The sequence below is a fragment of the Nymphaea colorata genome, chromosome 2, assembly GCF_008831285.2.
Source record: "Nymphaea colorata isolate Beijing-Zhang1983 chromosome 2, ASM883128v2, whole genome shotgun sequence".
Classification (NCBI taxonomy): Eukaryota; Viridiplantae; Streptophyta; class Magnoliopsida; order Nymphaeales; family Nymphaeaceae; genus Nymphaea; species Nymphaea colorata.
In genome coordinates, this window is record NC_045139.1 from 5,994,500 (window position 1) to 6,016,463 (window position 21,964).

Below are 21,964 nucleotides of genomic sequence, written 5' to 3' on the forward strand. Positions count from 1 at the left end.
CCTGCCAGCAACCCCTCCCCACAAGCAAAGGAGAGAAAAGTAAAGCGCTTTTTTCTGAAAAGAGAATGAACGCACTTGCAGAAATTTTACTCAATCAGGATACTCTTGCCTCACATCTCGCAGCGCTACAGTTTTCAAGAACTTTCGTGCTCCGTTTTCTTCCAAAGAGTTGAAAACTTTTGAAGTGTTTAGTTCAAAGAAAAGGAGACATTATATTGTATTTTGGGTACACGAGAAATTTTCATTAAAGGCATTTATTTTGACAAACGGCAAAGTTTTTAGCATAACAGTGGTACATTTTTTTCTGTATGAACCTCTATATTTATGTACATGTTCTGAGTTCACGTGAACGAAGTAGCGTGTACCCATGGGATCTTTAACTGAAAAACCCTCATCTTCGTCCTCTCTGGCTATGGAGTTTTTAGAGCCAACAATGTGGATTCCAGATAAACACACTTGCATGGATTTTACTCAATCAGCATACTTGAATCCTCCGTCTGCTCCCTTGCTCTTCTTTTAGACAAAATGGGCAGATTCCACTCCCCCAAGCCACGCCCATTTTGGGTGCTTTTCTCTTTTCTGCGTGTGAGTCTGGAAACTCTACATTCAAAGCGGAAGCAAAGAAGAAAGAAAGAGAAAAAAAAAGGACATACCAACAAATTTTAGTGGAAAGAAAGTCAGAGAGAGGAAGATGGTGCGAGTATCATTATAAAAATGTGATAAAGAAATTAGAAGGAGAGAGAGTCTTTGGTGCAGGGGACACCCCACCCCAACAAATTTTAGAGAGAGAAAGAAGATGCCTCTGTTGTTAATGTTCACATTATTTTAAAAGGGAAACGTAGCGCCAGCTATGCCTAACAAACGCAGGGAGCTCTTCTCCCTCCCCTCTCCTTTTTCCTGTTGAAATAAAAGGAGGGAAAGCGAGAGGGCGACGGAGTGACAGAGGATCGATACCACGTTGACAACGAAGGGTGGGAGTGGGAGGACCAATCTAGAGAGAGAAAGAGGGAAGCAAGCCATACGTCGTCTTCAAGTACCCTCACACCATTAAATGACCTTCCTTTTGACGACGCCCTGCATCGGTAGTCAGCATCTGTGTGGGTTGGAGCTGTGAATTCCCTGGAGTCTCTCCCTCCTTCCCCACCACCACCAATTTTCCTCTCCTTCTCTCTTTCCCTCCATTTTTATCTTCTCCATTCCTCCTTTTTTGAACCCTCTTGCTTGAGATACACTCAGCTCAGTTACACCTGATAACAACAGGCAACTCCTCTCTCTATCTATGGCCCTCCCTCGGGCCGCCTTTGTCCATTTCTCGAGTTGCGCCTTCCTTCTCGTCTCCCTTTTCGCCCACTCCCTCGCATCAAACGAAGCCTTCCCACCGTCATCAAATACCGATAGAAGAAGAGCCCTCTTCGCTCGAGAAAGACTCCCCATCATCCTCGGCCTAATCTTCGGCTCCGTCTTCGTCGCCCTCACCGTCCTCATGGCCGTCTGCTTCATGCGCCTCAGGCGGAAGAAACCAGGGAACGGAAAGGACGCAGGGGACGAAGAGAAGGAGACCACGAAGAATGGGAAGACGGTGGGTTCCGAGGAGAGCGTCGTTGTCGTCGTCGTTCCTGCGAAATCGGGTTCGGAGGTGAAGAGAATGAGCTGGGCAGAAGTGCGGAGGATCACGGACGGATTCGCGTCGGCGGTAGGAGAGGGAGGGTTCAGCACCGTCTACCGCGCCCGCCTCGGCGGCTCCGGCCTCGGCGCGGCGAAGGTCATCAGAAGCAGCGAGCGGCTCAACAGAGAGTTCCGGCAGGAGCTGGACGTTCTCTTGCAGGTCCGCCACGACAACATTGTCAAGTTATTGGGTTACTGCGACGAAACAGGTTTGCCCCTTTCTTTCTGTCTCTGTCTCTGTCTGAACGATAAATCTCTTCATAGAACAGTTCTAGCCCCACTGGTTTTATCTGCCAAACTGCAAACTCTTTTACAAGAAAACGTAAAAAGGTCGAATTTTATTGATGAACAGTCTCCATTTTCTCAAGTTCAAAAAAAAAAGATTTTCAATAGGGAACGATCATACACAACTCCAGCTTCCACCTACAAATACGAATACAAGAAATCAAGAGTTTTTCCTTTTTTAATTTGAAGAGGAAAACGTGGACGAATACTGGAAATATTAACCATGAAGACGAAAGCAAAACTAACTCGCTTTTAAGGTGGAAGCCATGGCCGCTCTAGTTTAACTTGCTCCCAGGGCAAAGGTTCCGTAAAGAATCTTACTGATCAGTCGTAATTTACCACGCCCAAAACTCAAATAACTTGGTGCCTGGACATAAATTGCAGTGCTCCTAACCTCAACTTGCGTATTAAAAAGTCGGTCCGTCTTCTGAAAACTCCGACAATTGCTTAAAAGATCGTTTCAATTCCTGGCGTTCGATAATCTGATGCAGTTTAATCACTGAGAATTTCACTAATTTTACGCCATTGCTTTACCAGAGGAAGGAGTGCTGCTGTTCGAGTTGGCGGCCAACGGAAACTTGCACGAGAGGCTACACGGGAAGAAGGAAGGCGAGGTGCTGACGTGGCAGCAGAGGAAGTCGATCGCCGTCGGAGTGGCGCGGGCGATCGAGCACCTCCACGACGGCTGCGACTCCCCCGTCGTCCACTGCGACATCAAGTCGTCCAACGTTCTACTGGACGAGCGGCTCGCGCCCAAGCTCTGCGACTTCGGCTCCGCCAGGGTCGGTTTCTCCTCCACCGTGCTGCGGCCGACCGCCTCGCCGGTCATGGGATCGCCCGGCTACGTCGACCCCTACTATCTCCGAACGGGGCTCGCGTCCAAGAAGACCGACATCTACAGCTTCGGCGTGCTCCTCCTCGAGATCGTCACCGGGATCGAGCCCTTCTGCTCCGAGACGGAGCGGCTGCTCACCCGGGTTGTCGCTGACGTCGTCAGGGACCCAGCCAGGGCCCCGGAGATCGTTGACCCGCAGCTCACAGGGAGATTCGACCCGGAGGAGGCCCGGGCGGTCGTGTCGGTGGCCGCCTCGTGCCTGAGGGACCAACCCGCATTGAGGCCGTCCATGGCGGAAGTCGCGGCACTGCTCGCCGACAAGGCCACCGCCGCCTTCTCCGTCGCCGGGAAACTGTGTGGGCCGTCGGTGAAGGGGGAAGGCATGGAGCGGTGACGCAAGGAAGGAGCGCCCTGCCCTAGGCGCTTTTTTCGAAATGACTGTAATGTCCTTGTTCAGTGGTCAGTTGACGGGAACGTCCCTGCGTGGTGTACAGTTGGTGGAAGGGTGGGGACGTTTTTTGTCGGCTGCGTGACGATACGAGGGCAATTTGGGCAGTTTGTGATTATGGGGAAAGGAATTTTCAGTCTGTTGTGAAACGTTGTCCCTTTTTCGTTCTGAGGTGGTATGGTAGGGGGCTCTTCTGAAGTGCGGTTAATTTTTAATTTTTTTTTTTTTTTTTTTGGCACTCGTGAATTTTTTTCATTGGAACCAATCTTTTAGGCCTAATTGCAGGAACGAGCTTCGTTTCGCTAAATAATTGCACGCTTTGGACCGGACCGCTTTGGTGAAAAGGATCAAAATTTTAAAAGTTCGGCGATTGGAGAAGACGGTCCCTGGGATTTTCTGCTTTGTTTATATGGATCCCATCTTCATAACAATAAATAGCTCATAAACTTTTGTTCCAATTGAAAAGTATGATCAAATTCCTAGTGAATCAATATGCCAAACTTATTTATGGAATTGGACCAAATCAAAACATCTCACAATCATTGGGATCCATCTTCACTTTTGGATGATAAGGCTCAATTATTGGACGATTAATTATTAGCAAACCGCAGCCGGGGGGGGGGGGTCGACAATCAGACCGTTGATCATTAAAATTCTTTAATTAAGGGAGCCATATTTGCTGGGTTTTGACCTAGATGAGGCGGGTTGCCGTTCTACAATTTTCTTCACGTGCTATGACTTGTAAATAGGGTTGTCTACGTATCGGACCCCACTAAAGTTCGGTGGCCCATATCCGGTTGGTTACCTTTAAGAAGTGTAATTACGGGACCCAGATCCGGATCTTGCCGGATTTTTCCGGAGAAAATCCGTATTCGAGGCAAATTAAAGCGCCTTGTATCTGCTCCTCCTATTACAAGCAGAACCAACTCCATCAAACAAAAGAAACTCCAAAACTTGGATCCGAGCACTTAACCGGATCTACTTTTTCTAATCCAAAATCCGATTGGCCTCACCTGAGCCGTTCACAGTTTATATTTCATACTTCATTCCCTGCTTGCAATGACGGAATAATTGCTAAAGAAATTCTTTCGGTCCTCCTTTCCGTTGGGCTGACGAGATGGGAAAGGCCACATGGCTGCACAGCAAATTTTAGGCCGGTTTTAATTTTTTTTTTTTTGAGTTTTAGTGATGTCATAAATATTAAGTTTATTAAATTTCAATTAATTAAAGTTTTCATGTGGGAGAAGATGTGGCGAGAAAGAATTCGAAGGCAACGTCGGATGGAGCGTCGCATCGCTAATTGTGATATTTTTTCCTTATTTGTTTATTTCCCTCTTTCCAAAAATTTATGTGTTATCCTTTGGCAGCTTCAGGTCCGTTTCTGATTATGTCATCCGGCTGCCATATGTATATATATAGAGATGGAAAATGGGTTCAATTAGCCTCATTAGATTGATTTTTCCAACTTTATTTTTTCCTTTTCATAACTACTACTGTTTCTCTTTGATTAATAAATCCTAAAGAGGCAAGAGATTTGAAAATCCAGTTCTAAAAACTAAATTGGTTTCACTTATTTTTCTTTTACTTATTAGTTGAAATTATTAGTTGAAATCGTTGAAGGAGCGTAGCACAACTGGTTCTGGTCAGTATCTGGTAGGCAATCTATCCCTGTTTGGAGAGGCATGGGCGCGTTTATCCCTTATAAACAATGCGCAAGTGGAAGTGCATGACTCCCAAGTAGATGAAATTATGATGGGTACCTGTCATATGAGGAATGCTTAATGGGAAAGAGCTCTCGCTACGGTGCTTGTGTCACTGAAACTGTTGGAATGAAGACAATAATTGTTGCTGTAGTTCTACCTCACAATCAGAAACGAAGATTTCAATGGGCGAGGGCAATTCTCTGCGAGACCCTCAAGTGAGTGAATTAAAAATTTGACCGAGTCCATGAAAGCTTTCATGATTCGGTGGAATAGCATCTGAACGAGCGCCAAAACCAAACGCAATAAATGATGATGAAGCAGTGTCGTGTAAATGCCTGTGTAAATGTTCTGTTAAGAGTTCCTTTCACTGTTTGATTCTGTGTGTGCCAAGGAACGGAAAGATTGAAGAGGAGTCCAAAGGGGGATCATTTAATGCTGGCCATGATTCTCTTGGTTCATTGGGTGGTGAAAAATGAGGGGCCAAGTACTTGGTGCTCTGCCAATTCGAGTGAATCTGCCGAGTGAGTCCAACTCTGACAGAAGTCCAGCTGCAGAGACAGTCCTGCACCAAGAAGAAAGATAGATACCAACAAGTAAAAATGGAATTTATGAACTCCCAACATCCCTTCCCTCTCTCTCTTTAACTCAACTTGGCACCTATACAATCAATGCAGACCTGTCTTTTACACTCTTCCCGTTACAGCAAAAGTTAGATTGTCAGAATCTCTTTCTCTTCAAGCAAGTGGCCCTGTGACTACTCCTTTTTAGACGCTCATTCTTATCCCATTAGCTTTGTCCAGACACTAAAAAGCCATTTGTTTCACAGACATGTCAAATCTCTCTCTCCCCATCTCCCCATGAAGACATGAACTTGCTGAAAGGGGATATAGCAATTGCTTTTCTTTTTCTCTCTTTCTTTTCCCCCCGAAGTTGGGGATGCTGATTTCCTTCATAGCTCATGAAAGAAGGGTACCCTTGCCTTGTTGGTCCACCAACAAGGCTTAAGGATGTGAACCCTGAAGGTGAGGCCTCTTAGTTTATGAGAAGAAGCTCTCCATCTTAATTATCAGATCCATAATCATCCATGGCTCTGAGCTTTAAGAAGGGAGTTGGACACTTCTCCGGCATGTGAGGACACTTCTAGTGGTTGCTTACGTATGGACTGCAAATGGATCAGATCTGGCAAGTGGGTTTTGTCTTTTTTAGTTGGATTGAACTCGATTTATTGAACTTTGAATCATAATTTATGATTAGTGAGACAGAACTGGGATGAGCTGCCCCACTAGCCTGACCAAGTTTTGGACCACTTCCTTAACCCAGTAAAAATCAGATTCATACCCAACAACCTACCAGTCCCAGATCTCTCTAGTACCTAAAGAGGATTAGACCAAAGAATAACTGGGTCAAGACTTTGAGCTATAGGCTAGCCACTACAATCAGGTCAAAGCAAGAAGTTTCAGGCCAGCTAAACCCTAGTTTTTGAGTTTGAACGCCACACAAGATGTACAATCCCTTGCCGAAAGGAGAGCGGAGATTCGATTTGACGCCGAAACTTATGGATTTAGACTTTCATGTACTATCATTTACGACCCACCTAAAAGTTTCCCAACACCCTTATTTGCATCTAAAGCTTTCCCCTTCTGTTAAATATCTGATAACCAAGCAAAAGGCAACAAAACCTTATATCCACAAGTTGATCTCAGGGAGATTTCAACAAACTCAATATCCTAAAGTAAACTTCCTAATTGAGTTTCCCCGATTGAATATGGGGTGGAAAAAAAAAACTTGTTAATCGAAAAATGAACTTAAAGTTTTAGATCTGAGCCCTTTCTATAATTTCTCTTTTGATGTTCGATGAAAATAATGACTGCTTATTTTACATTAAGGTGCCAAACATCTGAAAGTCAAAGATATGCTCCAGTGTCAATAAACATTCTCTGTGTTAACTGAAAAACTAGCATAGTCTGTGCTGTTCGAAACTTGCATTTTCAGAAGAAATGAACCGAGGAAGTGCATATAATAAACCTACAACTGTTTCGTTATAGTAAGATAATAACAGCGAACGACTTATTAGACCAAATTCCAGCACCTCGTAAAGAATTAAAAGCTACTCCTCTGGATTGCTATCTTATAAAGAGAATATATATGACACAGATAGTGCTCAACCAATCATTGCAAAAAATGATACATCAAAAGAAAAGGAGAAAAAAAGAAAAGTAGTCTCATTCGCCGGATGAGGATAATCCTTGTAGCATAAATGCCCCCGGACAATAAAGAACTCTGGAACCGAATAATTGTGCCGATACCCGAAAGCTGAGGACAAATTCAGGGTAGAAGTTGTTCCCCCTTGGATAATTTTAATGCAAAGATGCGGGCATATGCATTATATAGTTTACCAACTCCATGCATAACGATCATCAAGTTGATGCCAATTGCCATCATGCCTTTGTTTATGAAACCCAATTCTCTGATGCTCTTCCAGTGGCTTCTAGGATCAAGGATGGATGGTAAAGCATATTCTGGCTTCCTGAAATCCAGCCTAACTGATCCAGCAGCTTCTTGACGTATACACCAACTACGTAGGATACCCCCGAAACAGCTACTCCAAGAGCAGCATAGTACATGATTTTCTTGATATAAGACCTGTCAGTGACCCGTGCCTTTCCTAAAGCAAGAATAAGGATGCAAAATAGAGAAGCAATGGCAACTGCTATAAGCTTGTAGTCTTTGTTGTCAGTTTCTCTGAAAGAGAAACCATATGTGACAGGTGCCACCAAACCAAAAATCATGTACGACACTATCACAATAATCGTGTTTCTCCAGAAATTCTGTGGCTGTCCTATTGACTCAGTATATCGAACAGTATCATTCTTCAATTCTAAGATCTGCAACCAAAAATTGACAAGAACCACGTAAAAATGTAGCGGTTGGAAAATACAAACTTGGCTTTTCTTTTGTATTTACTACAGATCTATTTGCTTTAGTTGTTAGCTGTCATGAGCTCTGTTACACCTGTAAAACAACATACATTAGCATGCCAAATTGGGGAAAGATAACAAGAAGTAACTCCTCTATACCCTTAGTCATACTGACACACTATTTTCATCTGCCAATGTGCATCAACTTTTGTCATCATCAATACCTACTTGTCTTACCATAAGATGTTCATTATAACAAATAAACATCATAGGTTGCAACGACACGTAGCATGGTGAAAAACTGCAGCATATGAGAAAACATGTTCATGGTTGATTTTGAGAAAGAAAGATGGAATATGTTCAGCAATAGGAGACTCACTTTCTCCAGCAAAGCATCCGTAGCAAAAGAAAGCCTTTTCAGAAGAAAGAGAACCAACCCAACTAATTCTCAAGGTGTGTCATTTACAAACAGAAGAACTGAACCAAGGAGGGCTTGGAATAAGGCACGACAGAAATTCTTACTAAGAGCATAAGTCCACTTTTTGCTGATCATGGTCAAGGGAATAGAGTAAATTAGTTTTAGACGAGTCTTCTCCCTTATCCTACTTCTATTGGCTTGGAATCGAAAATCCTATGCTGCTTAGCAGATTGCTTTTTACCTGCTGACTATATGATGTATATTTACTTTGTTTTCATATTATGCCATTGATATAGTTTTCATTTGAAGATTGACATTGTTGGAATAATGTATATACGTGAGCAAACATGTAAAGTACCATAGTAGATCTGTTGCATTACAATAAAGAGGCAGACCCCTGACTCCAAAAGAAAGGAAAGTTACAGGTTTTAGCTTATCCATCGACTAGTACAATGATTTTTAGGAACAAGAATTTGTAGGTTAGGACATTTGGCATTTTTGTAGAGGTAAAGTTTGCTTCTTGATCAACAAAAACTGACAAGAAAACGTTGCTCTAGAGACTTGCAATGATGATGCAAAACATGATTAAAAAAAAAAAAAAAAACTTCGGTTACAATAAGCACAAAAGAAATGTGCCTCTCGTGTGCAGGAAGACACTGATTTTATTTCGACTGTGGCACTATAATTAATCATCACATTAGAGGCTGATGTTGATGTTGCAACAGAAAACTTTGGGATTCTCATATTTGAATAAAATAAAACTTCAGGATGAGATATACTCACATTATGAGCAATGATAAATAATCCGCCAATCAAATTCGCCAACCCCAAGGCTACAATACTCACTGCAGTTCCATAAATTGATGAAGTTACATTAGAGAAAAGACAAAATATTAATAATAAAGAGCCAAAAAAAAGTGAAAATATGATCATGTGACGAAAATCATTCGTGCAATAAAATTACACAGTTGAAATGAAACAAGGTTAACCTTCATCGTATAAAATTGCCAATCTTAATGAATATTATTGCAATTTGTAAACTGTCTATGATGCAAATTCCTGCACTTTGGTATGTATAAGATGAAATGCAAGAAGAATTGTGCATTACTGGGAAGGAAATACCAGCCAGCAAGACAAGTGGTAAAGAACACATTCATATGTTGGACAAATTGAGTAGGAACATGATCCTACTCCATGAATGTAAGTTAAGATTTCACAATAAAAATGATCGCCATTTGTAGCATGGAAGTACTAATGAAAAGAAAATAATGGGAGAATCCAGAAGCGTGCTTTAGGAAATGTTCGAAAGAGTACGTGGTGAGAAAAAAGCTTGAGAGATGGCTGGCCTCTTTTTTCTGTTCCTTTTTTCAGTCATTCTGTTACAGAATCAGCATTCTGCAATAATAATTATCATTTGTTAAGCTCAAGTTTCATCTATCCTTTCATTATTATCAGCATACTTCTTGCCATAACTTATGCTAGGCATTTAGTCAAACAAAATTAAATTTCAATATTGGACAGAAACAGGGTGTCAGGAAAATGTTGGCTTTATGCCAATCAGGAGAAAGATACATATTTTTCATGGTTTACCTATTTGCTGCAGCAATATCACACTAAATGCTCCTGAACACCCATTACTGCTATGCATACACTTGCATCAGTAAAATGTGACCAATAAACTTCAATAGTATAAAAAGACAAACATCTAAACTTGGTAAAAAGACAAGCATGTCAAAACATCTAAACTTGGCAAGGTGCATAGATGCACACAGAAAATCAGCCAACAGTCCTACCCAAATAAGTGAGAGTTACTTACATGTACTAGCATCACCTCCAGCTGCTGAGGATGTCACCCCAAGACTTGTAATTGATTCAGTTAAGCCACCATAAACAATGGCTTTTAGTATGTCCCATCCATCTGTAATAAATGTTCTCTCGGACGTGATGTTTGTTTCAGCTATGTCACCCACTTGTGAGCTAATCTCAACTCTAGTCTCATTAGTTATAATGGGCATTGTAGACACCCTTTCATCCGACATTACAGGTAAAGCTTTTGTTGCTAAGGAAATCAAAAGACCATCTTTATTTTCAGGGACCTCGATATAAGTTTTTGATGTAGTAGCACTATTTTCCTGCATGACTTTTCCAGAATCACCAACTTCTTCAAACCTCTCAGTAGTTTTGGCAAGTGCAACTCCTACATCAATATTAACAGAATTATGAAATTAATAGTCTGACAGAGAAGGGCCACAAGAACTTCATGTCATCAACCAATAGTAACAGCTACTTGCAACAAAGTTTGTTTCTCATTTAAAATTGATGAATAAAAACACTGTGAAACACATGATTTTGAAGCTGTTCAGGTGCACAATCTCAAAGCTTTCATACTTGCAAGTGCATAAATTTTCAAAATTTGCTTTTTCCTATATAACTTTCATGTGAATATACAAGGACCAGGTACACACTAAAAATCGATCAAAGATTAAATAAAGATCAAAGAAGTTCCATGACATGTAAATCAATTATAGGATACAATGAGAAGTCCCCCAATAGAAAATTGCTATGAGTTAAAGGATACAACGAATGAATGACAATATTCAGGTTTTTATATATAATCATACGTCACACTTTTAGTGACCTAAAGTAAAGTATTGAGACACAAGCTATTCAATATCAAATAGCTCTCAGCATATCCATTTGAAGAAACCAACCATTCATTGTCAAGGGCATGAGAACAGAATTTGCAACAGCATCCAGTTTCCAATGAACTTGAACTAAATCACCTTTTGTTGGTGTTATTTATTTTTTTGCTCATATAGGGATGGAAGAAAGCACATACACAAAAGCAAACAAATAATAATACTACATCCAATTAATAAGTACTAAAAAAATTAACAAAACCTTGAATTTCTGTAATTGCTTTGGCAGAAGAATTGAGTGTTTTACCATGTGCACCAGAAGGATTGTTTGCTGCGTACTTAGTGATGTATGTCCCATCATTTTCTAAAATGCTGTTACTATCTGCTGCCCCAACATTTCCGTCTGGGGCCACACCTACATGCTGAGGATGCTGAAGACGAGCTAGTTCTGATTTTTCAATTCTCATAACTTTTTTTGGGTTCTCCTGTCTTGTACCTCCTTCAGGACCATGTGAATTAGATACAGTTGCAACATTCTCTGCAGCCACAAGAATTTGCTCAGACTGTTGAACCAAAAGCATGTCTGATTCATCAAGTACCATGATGTCTTTTTGGTTTTCTTGTTTTATCTGGTCTGTGGGAACCTGTGAATCTATTGAACCAACAATTTTCTCTGCAAAAAAAAGCACATAAAATTTGCCAACATCTGATAAGTGATCCAATAAATGTCAGTTCTCTCACATATCAGTGTATCTATCAACAGTGAAGCCAGAAAGTTTCCTTAGGATGGGAACAACAAAACATCAGAAACTAATGCAATAAGCTAACAAATACAAAAAATATTAAAATAGAGTTCTTTTTTTTTCCTGTTTGTATCCATGTCTTCTCACACACAAATACACACTTTCATACATAACACACACACACACACATATAAATAGTGGCAGAAGAATGAGTGATGCTTAACATGAACACGAGAAGGATTATTTGCTGAGTACTTACTGAGATCTTCCCCATAATTTACTAAAATGTTGCCACTATTTGCTGGCCCAACATTTGTCTCCGAGGCCACACCTATGCGCTGAGGATGCTGTTGATGAACTAGCTCTAGTTTTTCATGTACTGAAATTTCTTGCTGGTTCTCATGTCCCGCACCATCTTCAGGAACATGTAAATCAGATACAGTTTCAACTTTCCCCTCAGACGCAACAATATGCTGAGCCTGTTGCATGGCAAGCATGCCTGATTCATCAGATACCATGATTTCTTTTTGCTTATTTTGCTTTGTATGATCTGGGGGATCTTGTGAATCTATTGAACCAACCCTTCCCTCTGCAAAAAATGCATATGAAAATTGTCAACAATATCTTAAGTTCTTTACTGCTCCTTTTGAACACATGACATACGTATCAGGCTTATCAGCATATATAACACACACTCACACACACACACACACACATATATATATATATAGAGAGAGAGAGAGAGAGAGAGATTATTATATTTTAAATTTATGCATATCAATGTTTTACAACATTTTCTTGAAACAACCTGAAAATATCATGGGATTTACCTTTGTCAAGTTTTTCTTGGAATAGTCTTTAAAAAAAAAGCTTGTTCTTTTCAATGGAGAAAAATGATAATATAAGTATTTTAATAATATTGAGAAGCAAATTTTCTTAAGTTTTATTTTAAATCAAGCAGATATGAAATGTGTGTTTTTAAAGTTAATAATAAAGTGTACTCTTAAATCTTAACAATAAGCTAATACCTACTCTTAACAATATGCTAATATTAGCTTAAGGAGAACAACTAAAAATAAAAAGATGTCAAAAAAGGCACTACCTTAAATTTCTCCCATTCAACGTTAGAAATTTAAGGTTTTTTTTTGTTTTCCATTAACATTTGTTAACACCCATTAAAAATAGTGTAGTCGTTGGTGTCATTCCACACATATATGAAGTTATGAACAGATACATGTGTGCATGTGGTCACATAAAGACATAGGTATATAATATATACATAGGGCACCACGTCAATTTTACACCATTTGTTTTAGTCCCCTATTTTCCTTTTTAAACTGACAATGCAGATGTACTTATATAGTTGTAGTGGGAACTGGGTCCTACATTACCTTATTCTGGTACATAAATACTTAAAATAGTTCTCTTAAGGTTTTAAAAACGAGTTTGACCTGCACACAGGGAACCTGTGGAATTCAGGCCCAATGACACTTCATCTTCTACTTCTTCTTCTTTCACTTCAAGAAACAAGAAACTCTAATACACTGGTATTATGTGTTAGACAACAATTTGGGCTGCAAAAAAGCGGCCCAGGATGAAGAAAAAATTATAAAAGATACAAAGGAAATTACAGGAACACAGGATTGCGAAGAAACTACAGTAGGTGAAATGTGAGCAATAAAAGAATAACCTAAAATTAGGCCTAATTCGAAGAAGGACAGGACAAAAGCAATGGAAATCAAATACAGAGCCAGCAGAAACTGAACCAAACTAGAAAAGAAATTCACAGATGATGCCAAGGAAATCTTCACTAGGAAGAAGAAAAGAGAAGAAAATATACCTAAGGAATAAGTGAGACCCCAAGAATCTCAAGATAAAAATGCAGGATATAGAATTCTCATCTATACCATTGCCAAAGGTGTTATCTTTTCTAGATCCTCTGATATTACATGAGCAGAAAGATTTATGATTGTGTCAATCTTTGGATCCATGGAATTGAAAAGTCAAACTTGTCCAGTTAACATGAATTCCTGGGAAGGATTGCCAAGTTATGGCAAAAAAGAATACTTGAATTATTACTAGATTAAGAGTTGAACTCTACCTGGAACGTTGACATTAGCTTCTCTTTTTCCCCATTCTAAAAGGAAAGCTATACAGTTTGTATTCTTGTTGTCCTCTGCTTGAACAGTATCTTCCTTTGGTGTCAAAACAGTATTTTCCTTTTGCAAATCTTTTGAACTGATAGTATCACCATCTCTGCTTCGGAACATTTTGGATAATAACTCATAACCAGTTGCTGCAAGTCAAAAAAGTGTAAAACCATTAATATACGTCAGGATTTATTGAATCATTCACGTAACAAAGTGCAACTTTAGTTGCAGATAACAAGTCAATAGAACTAATTTTTACACTATGGGACGTGATAGATTTATAAGAACTATTTCATGCAGCAGGACATGATTCAAACTACAAACATATTAAAAGCACTGAAATTGCAGGGTTTGATAGACATTGAATAGCTAAGACTGCAAGATTTGACATGAAGGCATCAAACTTCCTAAGGACCTAGGCTTGAATCTGATTCAAGCGAACAAATACATAGAGCATAATCTAAAGAGTAGTATGACAAATAACGGAAAAACTAGTTTTACAGTCACAGACACGTTGAGAAAAAAAAATTTAGGACCCATTTAGAAACCAAACATAAAAATTCTGAGATTTAAGTACTTCATCTGTGTATCTTCCTTGTGAAAATAAGGGAAAAGTATATAATAGCGACCCCCTTCGTTTCTTCCATACTTAAGCTGTCATTCTCTTCATATAGTTCAGATATAGCAGTTAGGTTATTCTTGGAGCCCTGAAAATGTAGTACATATGAAGTCACTATTTCATTATTGCTGTGTCTCTAGTGCCATTGTGTCCCTTAATTCATACAATCATATAGCCCTCAGGTCATAGACTTTGAAATCATACTGAATGTCAATCTCAACTTGTAGCATAAATGCCAAGTTATATCAAAGAAGATTCAGATGGAATGACATCCTGGAACATTAAAACATAGCAGAAAAAGCCCACTGGTTTTCAAATACAGAGACTGTTACCTGTTTGGCATTAGATAATTAACCACATCAATTGGCTTGGTCAAGCAGATATTCTTGATAAGAGAGAAGTAATAGTGCAAGAGAAAAGTATGGGCAATAAATCCCTTCACACAGCTTTTGAAAATTAGTACTGCTCAAGTGAGTGTACCAAAGAGATTCCAGTACCATAATATTTTCCCAAATAAGAGAGAAATAATATAGCAACAGAAAAACATGAGCAGTGAATCACTTTACACAGCTTGTGAGTGTGAGTGCTGCTCAAAGGAGTCTAACAAAACATACCAGTACGAACAAATACGCATAAGCATTGCAAGCATCCAAATACTTCTGGTTCTGCATCAGCGCTTTGTTCAGCAAGATTATCATTAACAGCACCAGATAGATCAGCAACTTTTTCTCGCTTTGCATCAAGTGGATTCACCTGAACTATGCGTTTCCTTTTACGTAAGATAACCCTCCTCGTAATGCATGAGTTGCAATTAGGGCAAAATAGGTCATGTGTAGTTTGTTCTCTTAACACTTCATCAAGATTGACTTCTGCTCTTTCAGAATCCTCTTTTACCAAATCCTTGATTGGCATTGATTCAACTATTTCTTCAACTGTTGTTCTGTCTGTTTTGTGTCCACTGTGGGGTGTGAAGGCTCCTACTGTTCTGTCAAAAGATTTATCTCCTGCAGTAACTTGGTCAGATACTTCATATTATTGCCAGTGACACATTATAAAGTATAAACACATTTCAAGAGCAAAATGTATACTGCTGCATGTGTTTCACACTCTTAGAAAGAAAGGTATTTCATGACACAAGACTGATATTGGACGACAAAGAGCAGAAAAGAACTTAGATAATACACAGCCATGGTCTACTTATATGGGTCGTAGGAAAAAGTATATAACATTCATTAATACAGTAATTGTTTAGTTGATTCAATTTGCATACCACCACGAACATGCAGAGATTTCCAAATTAACCACAAGTAGGTCCATTTTGTAGACACTGACCTCGTTTTATTTGTAAATCGGAAAATAGTTTCTTCTTAGATAATGTTTGCTCAATCATCTCTCCATGGCTATGCTTGCTATGAATCGGAATATGATCTACCCATGGATGGATCTCAACACTATCTACTTCCGGGATGCCCATCTGGAGTGTCCACACACAGTGGCGACACTTCCACATGCCTTCAAAGACAGAAAATTCAGAAGTAACTGGGTGATCACCATCTCTGAAATGTTTCATTTATGCTTTAAGTTCCATGAAGTGAACAAAGAAAAGAAGATATAAGGTCTATTCACATGTGCCATTAGAAAAAAAGGTGTAGACTAGGCTGTCAAGAATGAATAATATGCTACGCACCTTTTTCCAGAGAAAATAGTGTGAAGAGCACAGAAGCCAGAAAGAGAAGTTGATTTAGTGGACTTAACGTAGCAGTAAGGGATTAACCAAAAAATAATTTATCGTAACTAAACAACAAAATGTAACCAAAGTTGAATCCATATCCTGCAGTGGCACTCCATACATAACTGATTGACTCCTTGTTCTACAGGTAGTGTAGATTAGAGAATCACTACATGTATTATAAAATCATGCTGAGACAGTTCACAAGCAAAAAGTTCTTGGATACTGAAAACTCCACAATGGCAAGGCCAAGAGGGATAAACGAGAAACTAATCGCAGGAGAGTTATATGCTCCAAGTTTCATTTAAAGTTAGCGGAATACAAGGGAAATATAAAAAAACATCCTAGAGTAAAAAAATGTGTTTCTATATCAATTGTATAGTTTAACTACAAATGGCTCGTAGTCTGTTCCAGGTTCTACATATACCAGAAAATATCAATGAACTAATTCTTGCTTATTTATGCCCATCCCATTTCAGGCAATCAGGGACATTGTTATTGCGTGGTGACAAGTTACTTGTTCCACTTACCATCAGACAACTATATATTCTGATGATATCGTTAATTTTCCATGATAAGTTGTGAATGAAAAGGTACATGAAGAACCAAAAAGCAGAGGTTCTTTTATGCGCATTATCTGAAATAATTTGTTTATGCCGTGAATGAGAAGGTTTTTGCGATAAATACTAATCAAATCAAACAGTTTCCATTTCGTATAATCAGGTGCATAATACCCCCAGAAACAGGCCGCTTTGAGAAGTCGTACAGCACTAGACATTTTTACCACCACATTAGATATTTTATTTTCAGTTGTTTTAGAGGCGAACTGATGATTCCCTGTTGCAGTTTTAACGTCTCAATAGGCTTCCGTGAATTGAGCAAGAGGCTCTTTCCTTATATGGTTTTGACAACCATGGGCAAGTGATGATGGAGAGGCACGTAACGTAAAAGACGTATGATTCACCTTTAGACACATTCCCACTACCAGAAAATAGAAGTGATAGAAGCACGCGACTTTCTTTTCCTGAACTACTTTATTCATTTTAGGGAGCCACAATTCCAGTGTTTTTAAGGAGCCACAAGATTTGCGTTCCATTCACTCAACATAGTATGTGTGTGTGTGTGTGTGTGTGTGTACATGAAAGACTGAACAGAGGAAAAAGTGGTTAATCAGAAGTTACAGAATAAAAAATCGTGTCAATTGCCAAAATTGAAACTTGATTGACTAGTTAGTCACTAGTTGCCTTTTCAAGGCTAATCCTACTAGTGACGTGGGACTAGTCGGCTGATCAGTAACTCAGCCATCTAGATTTTGAGTCTCAATGGTTCAATCAGATCCAAAGAAAAGACCTACTGAACGACCATTTTTTGCATCCACAGATTCCACACCTGTTTCCCGAACAAACCCAAAGCAGAAGCTACATTGAACTGCAAAATAGAATTCAGGTAATTCAGGAAGGCCTACAAATCTAGTCAAGCAAAAGGAGTTCATGATATCCTTCAAAACTAATGGACGCACAAGGATGCATTCGCGGCCTTTGGTAATGACATCCCACCGAGGCGACCCTATGAATTTCATAAAATTAGACACCCTTTAAACAGTGTAGATAGAGCAGCTTTAGAAAAGGCAGTAACAAACAGAGACAATGATGCCACACTTCTTCTCCGAAAGAAAATCCGTACCGTAATTTACAAGGACGGGAGAATTCCAACCGCCACGAGAAGCAGGGCCCATTTTCACCAACTATAAAGTTAAACGGTTCCCACAAAGAAGAGACGCACAAACATCAAAAGGATCTCAATCAAATTGTAGCTCGATCAAGTCTTTCCCACTACAAGGTGCCATTTTCAGAAAACCGATGTCATTCTTGACAGCGAACAGATAATGACAACGTAAAAACTTTCACAAAAGTGCTGAAATACCATGGTAGGCCAGTAGCTACTTACGTTCTTCATCATCAAAGTAAACCATGGGCTTCGCCACATCGTCGCCTCCTTCATGCTTCTCAATCTCTGGTTGAACAACAGGGACAACGTCATTCCTTAAGCCATTAAGTGTTCCATCCTTACTTTTGTGCTTCCGTATCAGAGGCGCCGTCTCCTCCACCTCCGTCTCTTCCTCTTCTTCCTCGACTCCGCGTGCGTAGACTAGAGGTTCCACTTCCATTACTGGAGATATTTCGGAGAAGAGCCTCAACTGCTGAAGGGGAGAACCAAGAAGGTCAATACAAGGGAGGGGCTCTCTCCGTCAGTATCCTCTTATGACTGTGGAGGCCGTCATCAAATAATGATGCTCGAGAGAAGGGAATTTAATGTAAGCCAATCACGGATTTTGAGGCATGCTTCTTCTCTGCCCGTCTAGTGCTTGGAGTCATTACAGGTTACAGGCGGATCCCACCAAACGATCTCTCATGCTTAGCATGGGTCCTGATTACCATACATGGTCTATGGTTCCAACAAGAGTTGATTGTGGGCTCCACTGGAGGCGGCGCGGCATGGTTGACTTCATCAATCTGATCTTGAAGGAGAAATAGATAACTGAACTCCATTGACAACCAAGAAGCTGCATTTGCCGTCCTATCTTGAACACCAAAAGCAGATTAATGGCTTTTTTTCTCCTTGAAGGTTAGCAAATAAATTTGGGGTGTTTCTATACATGATGGAGAGAGAGAGAGAGAGAGACAGGCGCTTGCATTTATTAATATATTCATGAGAGTAAATAAGCAAATAAATAAATAAGAAAATTTGAGTGGCAATTACATATGTTCAAAGGGCGCCCTATCAACTTGCGACCAGACAGATCCCGAGGCCTCAACGAGCAACTTCAATCTCATCTCGCCCTATTCATGGCAATTTATTATTTCACTTCATTTCCACATGATTTGCAGAAACCCATCTCCCAACATGTCAGATCCTCCAACTATTGTTCACATATTAAATGTCGAACATGGGCATCTTTTTTTCTTCAATTTTTTAACTGAACCCTGAACAACTCCTTTTTAATTTTTCCAATTGCACAACATTTTCAAGCTTTTGTCTTGTTCTCTTAATCAATCTGCTTGCTTTTTTCCATTTATCAAGCAAGAAGTCACTGATTATTAGTTTTTTGGTTGTTACATTTTATATATCGCCATTTCCCCTGTTCTTTCTTCTCCAACTTTATGACAACATAAGAATTTTTTCTGTTCTTATTTGACCACATTCTTCTTCCCGTTTGCTCGACTTGGGGAACCCCATGATTTTCAGTACCGAGACGAGGGAAAAAGAATTAATGACCCAGTTCACCACTTAGACTACGAATTTGAACAAGATTGAAACCGTTGCTTCAAATGGTCGCCAGCTTCGAATTGGCAAGACGGCAATCGATGCAGATACTGATAAGATCGAGAAAATAAAAAATTCCCCAGTCAAGCGGAAATACGGCATCCAAATTATGCATGAATGCGTTGATTGATCAGTAATGGATACGTGTAATCGCGGGATCAGGCGGGTGGATGGTTCGGTTGCCATTTTTCTGCAAACAACGTGGGTATCCTGCTCTATTTTATACACAGAACAAAGCAAAGACGGGAACACCGCCTGAGCTAAGCACGCTATCAGACGTTAGTCGACAACCAAAATGCAAGAGAACTTCAAAAGAATCTAAATCCCCTGGTAACACGGAATCTATAGAAATGTGGAAATGCCAGAAAACTTCCAAAAGAAAATTAGTTCCTTGATAACACGAAATCAGTAGAGAACAAATTAAGAAATGAATTATGTGTGACTGTGTAGAGACAAGTCTGACCTGAGAGTGAAATATCGAAGATAGAGAACAGCACATTGCTTCGGTGTAGCAATCGATTTCTAGCTTTGCAGACGAGACTCCATTCATTGCACATGGGTTCTCTTCATAAATGATGAAGACAGAGAGATATAAAGAGAGTGCGCCGTTTACCTGACTTGAAACAGCAGGTAGCTGACTTGTTTTTTTCTGGTTTTGTGTCTTAATTTTTCTAACAAAGAAACCTCTCTGATGAGGGTATAACCATTTGAGCTACCTGGTTCAAATTAGAACACCCCACCAAGAATACGCCCACTCTATCTCAACGCTGCGGAGCCACCAAACTCAAATTGAAAACTTCACAGGCTTCAATTTGTGAAGGATAACAGAAGTATGCAGAACTTGGAAATTTCTTTCAGTTATAGTCGGAATTATGTAGAAGGAAGACGGAAAGACACAAGAAATTCAACCCATTCCTAAGCTATTCAACATCAATCAAAATAAAAATACAGTAACAAGTGATGCTTCATACTTCAGATCCATGGATTAGACATGGAATTTGATTGACAAGTTTTGCCCATAAGACAAAGGCTCCGCATTAAACGTTTATGATCTCAAGTCCAATCCAAGATCTGCACTTGAAATCCTTATTTTAGTCTTTAGCATTAGCATGAAAGTCTAAAATAAAGTCATACCACCAAAAAAGTATTATGGACATTAATTCTTGACCTTCTGCATGTCGAAAAAAAACTTCTATCGACTTCCTGATTAACTGGACCAAGCTCTAGTTGGAGATAAACTTTTTTAGTAGTAAATTGCATTAAGTAGGACAGTTCGTCATGTTCGAAAATGTTTTCAATCTGATATAATATACACTCAATTGGTGCGCCATTGAACCAGTGCAGGCAGTATGACTGTACAGGTGTGTACTGGAACCAGTGTGGTTACCTAAAAGATCTGGAACAAGCAGCTGTGTGGGAATGTCACGAGTCACGGCCTACATAGCACCACATTTTCCCGAGGGAGGTGGGAAAACCCATTTCCAACGTCAAGCAACCCAAGGAGTTGGTGTAGAGGAGCAGCCTGTGTGTCTGCAACATGAGCCGCCTGAGTTTTCCTTCAAACTTGTTTAAGACATAATATATATATATGTGGTAAGCAATCCAGCCACCTGTCAATGGGAAAAGGCTCGGGGAAATGGGGCTGGAAAGAAAGTTGAAAAAGGCGGCCACTTTTTGTCTTGCATGGTGAATTGGTAATGGCGCCGTGGCTGGCACTCTTTTCGGACGACCACCGTTTTCCATGGAAATCAAACGCATCGTAGGGCTCTCTTTGTTTCATTGGTGGGAAGGGAACCACTTTCTATGCACTGTCCCCCACCTTGCTTGGAAGTTAGCATCAGAATATATAGAGGATGGAGCTGAGGGGATTGTGCGTCCTATTCCTCCATCTCAAAATTTTCTCATCCTGTTAGTTTGATGTTTATTGCATTTACTGGCGAATCTTAATCTAGATATGTTGCTCAATGCATGGAAGAAGCATGAAGATTTGATGCTTATATTGGAAAGTTAAGATCATCGACCATAAAATGCAGTGCGCACATTGGGTCTTCACGAACTTTCAAAAAATACATTTGAAAAATCTATACATGGATCTGTGAAGGGATTCCAAGGCTCCCATTTTCACACAAACACGTGATTGCATGAAAGATGGGCGTATGGAGTGGTGGACCCCTGTACCGTGCCGTTGATTGAGATCCAAATGGGCCGAATCTCCATACGGGGGCACTTGACTGTACCGAACCCAATCGGGTCCCAGTAATGTGCCAGTTTACATTAAATGCCACATAGATTCAGCACGTTGCTCGGTAGAGTTATTGTAAAAAAATGACATGTACACCCCAAGCAGAAACTGAAAATTACTTGGTCAATTTGGCACTGTGGTTGGATCATCAGCGGTTAAAGACGTCAATTGATTCAATTTCTATGGGCATCGATTTATGCATCCAAGTATGGTTTATATTATATATATATATATATATATATATCG

General features: G+C 39.9%; 2 protein-coding genes across 7 annotated transcripts; one reads left to right on the forward strand and one right to left on the reverse strand.

Annotated features, from left to right (window-relative positions):
• The first annotated feature begins 763 nt into the window (after nucleotides 1-763).
• Nucleotides 764-3,543, forward strand: LOC116249231 (salt tolerance receptor-like cytoplasmic kinase 1). Its single transcript, XM_031622443.2, has 2 exons — nucleotides 764-1,874; nucleotides 2,488-3,543. The coding sequence occupies exons 1-2, from the start codon at nucleotides 1,280-1,282 to the stop codon at nucleotides 3,177-3,179; spliced, it is 1,287 nt and encodes a 428-aa protein (XP_031478303.1). The 5' UTR covers nucleotides 764-1,279; the 3' UTR covers nucleotides 3,180-3,543.
• Nucleotides 3,544-7,029: 3,486 nt separating this feature from the next.
• On the reverse strand, nucleotides 7,030-20,100 carry LOC116249122 (uncharacterized). 6 transcript variants are annotated; one of them, XM_031622264.2, is made up of 10 exons: nucleotides 19,940-20,100; nucleotides 18,100-18,729; nucleotides 15,756-15,935; nucleotides 15,038-15,436; nucleotides 13,756-13,950; nucleotides 11,914-12,243; nucleotides 11,219-11,584; nucleotides 10,089-10,469; nucleotides 9,056-9,117; nucleotides 7,030-7,821 (listed from the first exon to the last, which is right to left on the reverse strand). In XM_031622264.2, exons 2-10 carry the CDS (start codon nucleotides 18,317-18,319, stop codon nucleotides 7,387-7,389), a joined length of 2,568 nt encoding a protein of 855 aa, XP_031478124.1. In that variant the 5' UTR covers nucleotides 18,320-18,729; nucleotides 19,940-20,100; the 3' UTR covers nucleotides 7,030-7,386. The 6 variants fall into 6 exon arrangements, with proteins under 6 accessions (XP_031478124.1, XP_031478125.1, XP_031478126.1 ...); XM_031622265.2 differs by having other exon boundaries at nucleotides 18,100-18,733; XM_031622266.2 differs by having other exon boundaries at nucleotides 15,038-15,427; nucleotides 19,940-20,099.
• Between the last annotated feature and the right edge of the window lie 1,864 nt (nucleotides 20,101-21,964).

Excerpts from the sequence above, each read along its gene's own strand:
- LOC116249122 (XM_031622264.2), bottom strand. The coding sequence starts at position 18,319 with ATGGAAGTGGAACCTCTAGTCTACGCACGCGGAGTCGAGGAAGAAGAG. Across the intron at positions 15,936-18,099 it reads TTACTTTGATGATGAAGAAC|GCATGTGGAAGTGTCGCCAC; the intron begins GTAAGTAGCTAC and ends CTGTCTTTGAAG. Across the intron at positions 9,118-10,088 it reads TGGAGGTGATGCTAGTACAT|TGAGTATTGTAGCCTTGGGG; the intron begins GTAAGTAACTCT and ends ATGGAACTGCAG.
- LOC116249231 (XM_031622443.2), top strand. The coding sequence starts at position 1,280 with ATGGCCCTCCCTCGGGCCGCCTTTGTCCATTTCTCGAGTTGCGCCTTC. Across the intron at positions 1,875-2,487 it reads GGGTTACTGCGACGAAACAG|AGGAAGGAGTGCTGCTGTTC; the intron begins GTTTGCCCCTTT and ends TTGCTTTACCAG.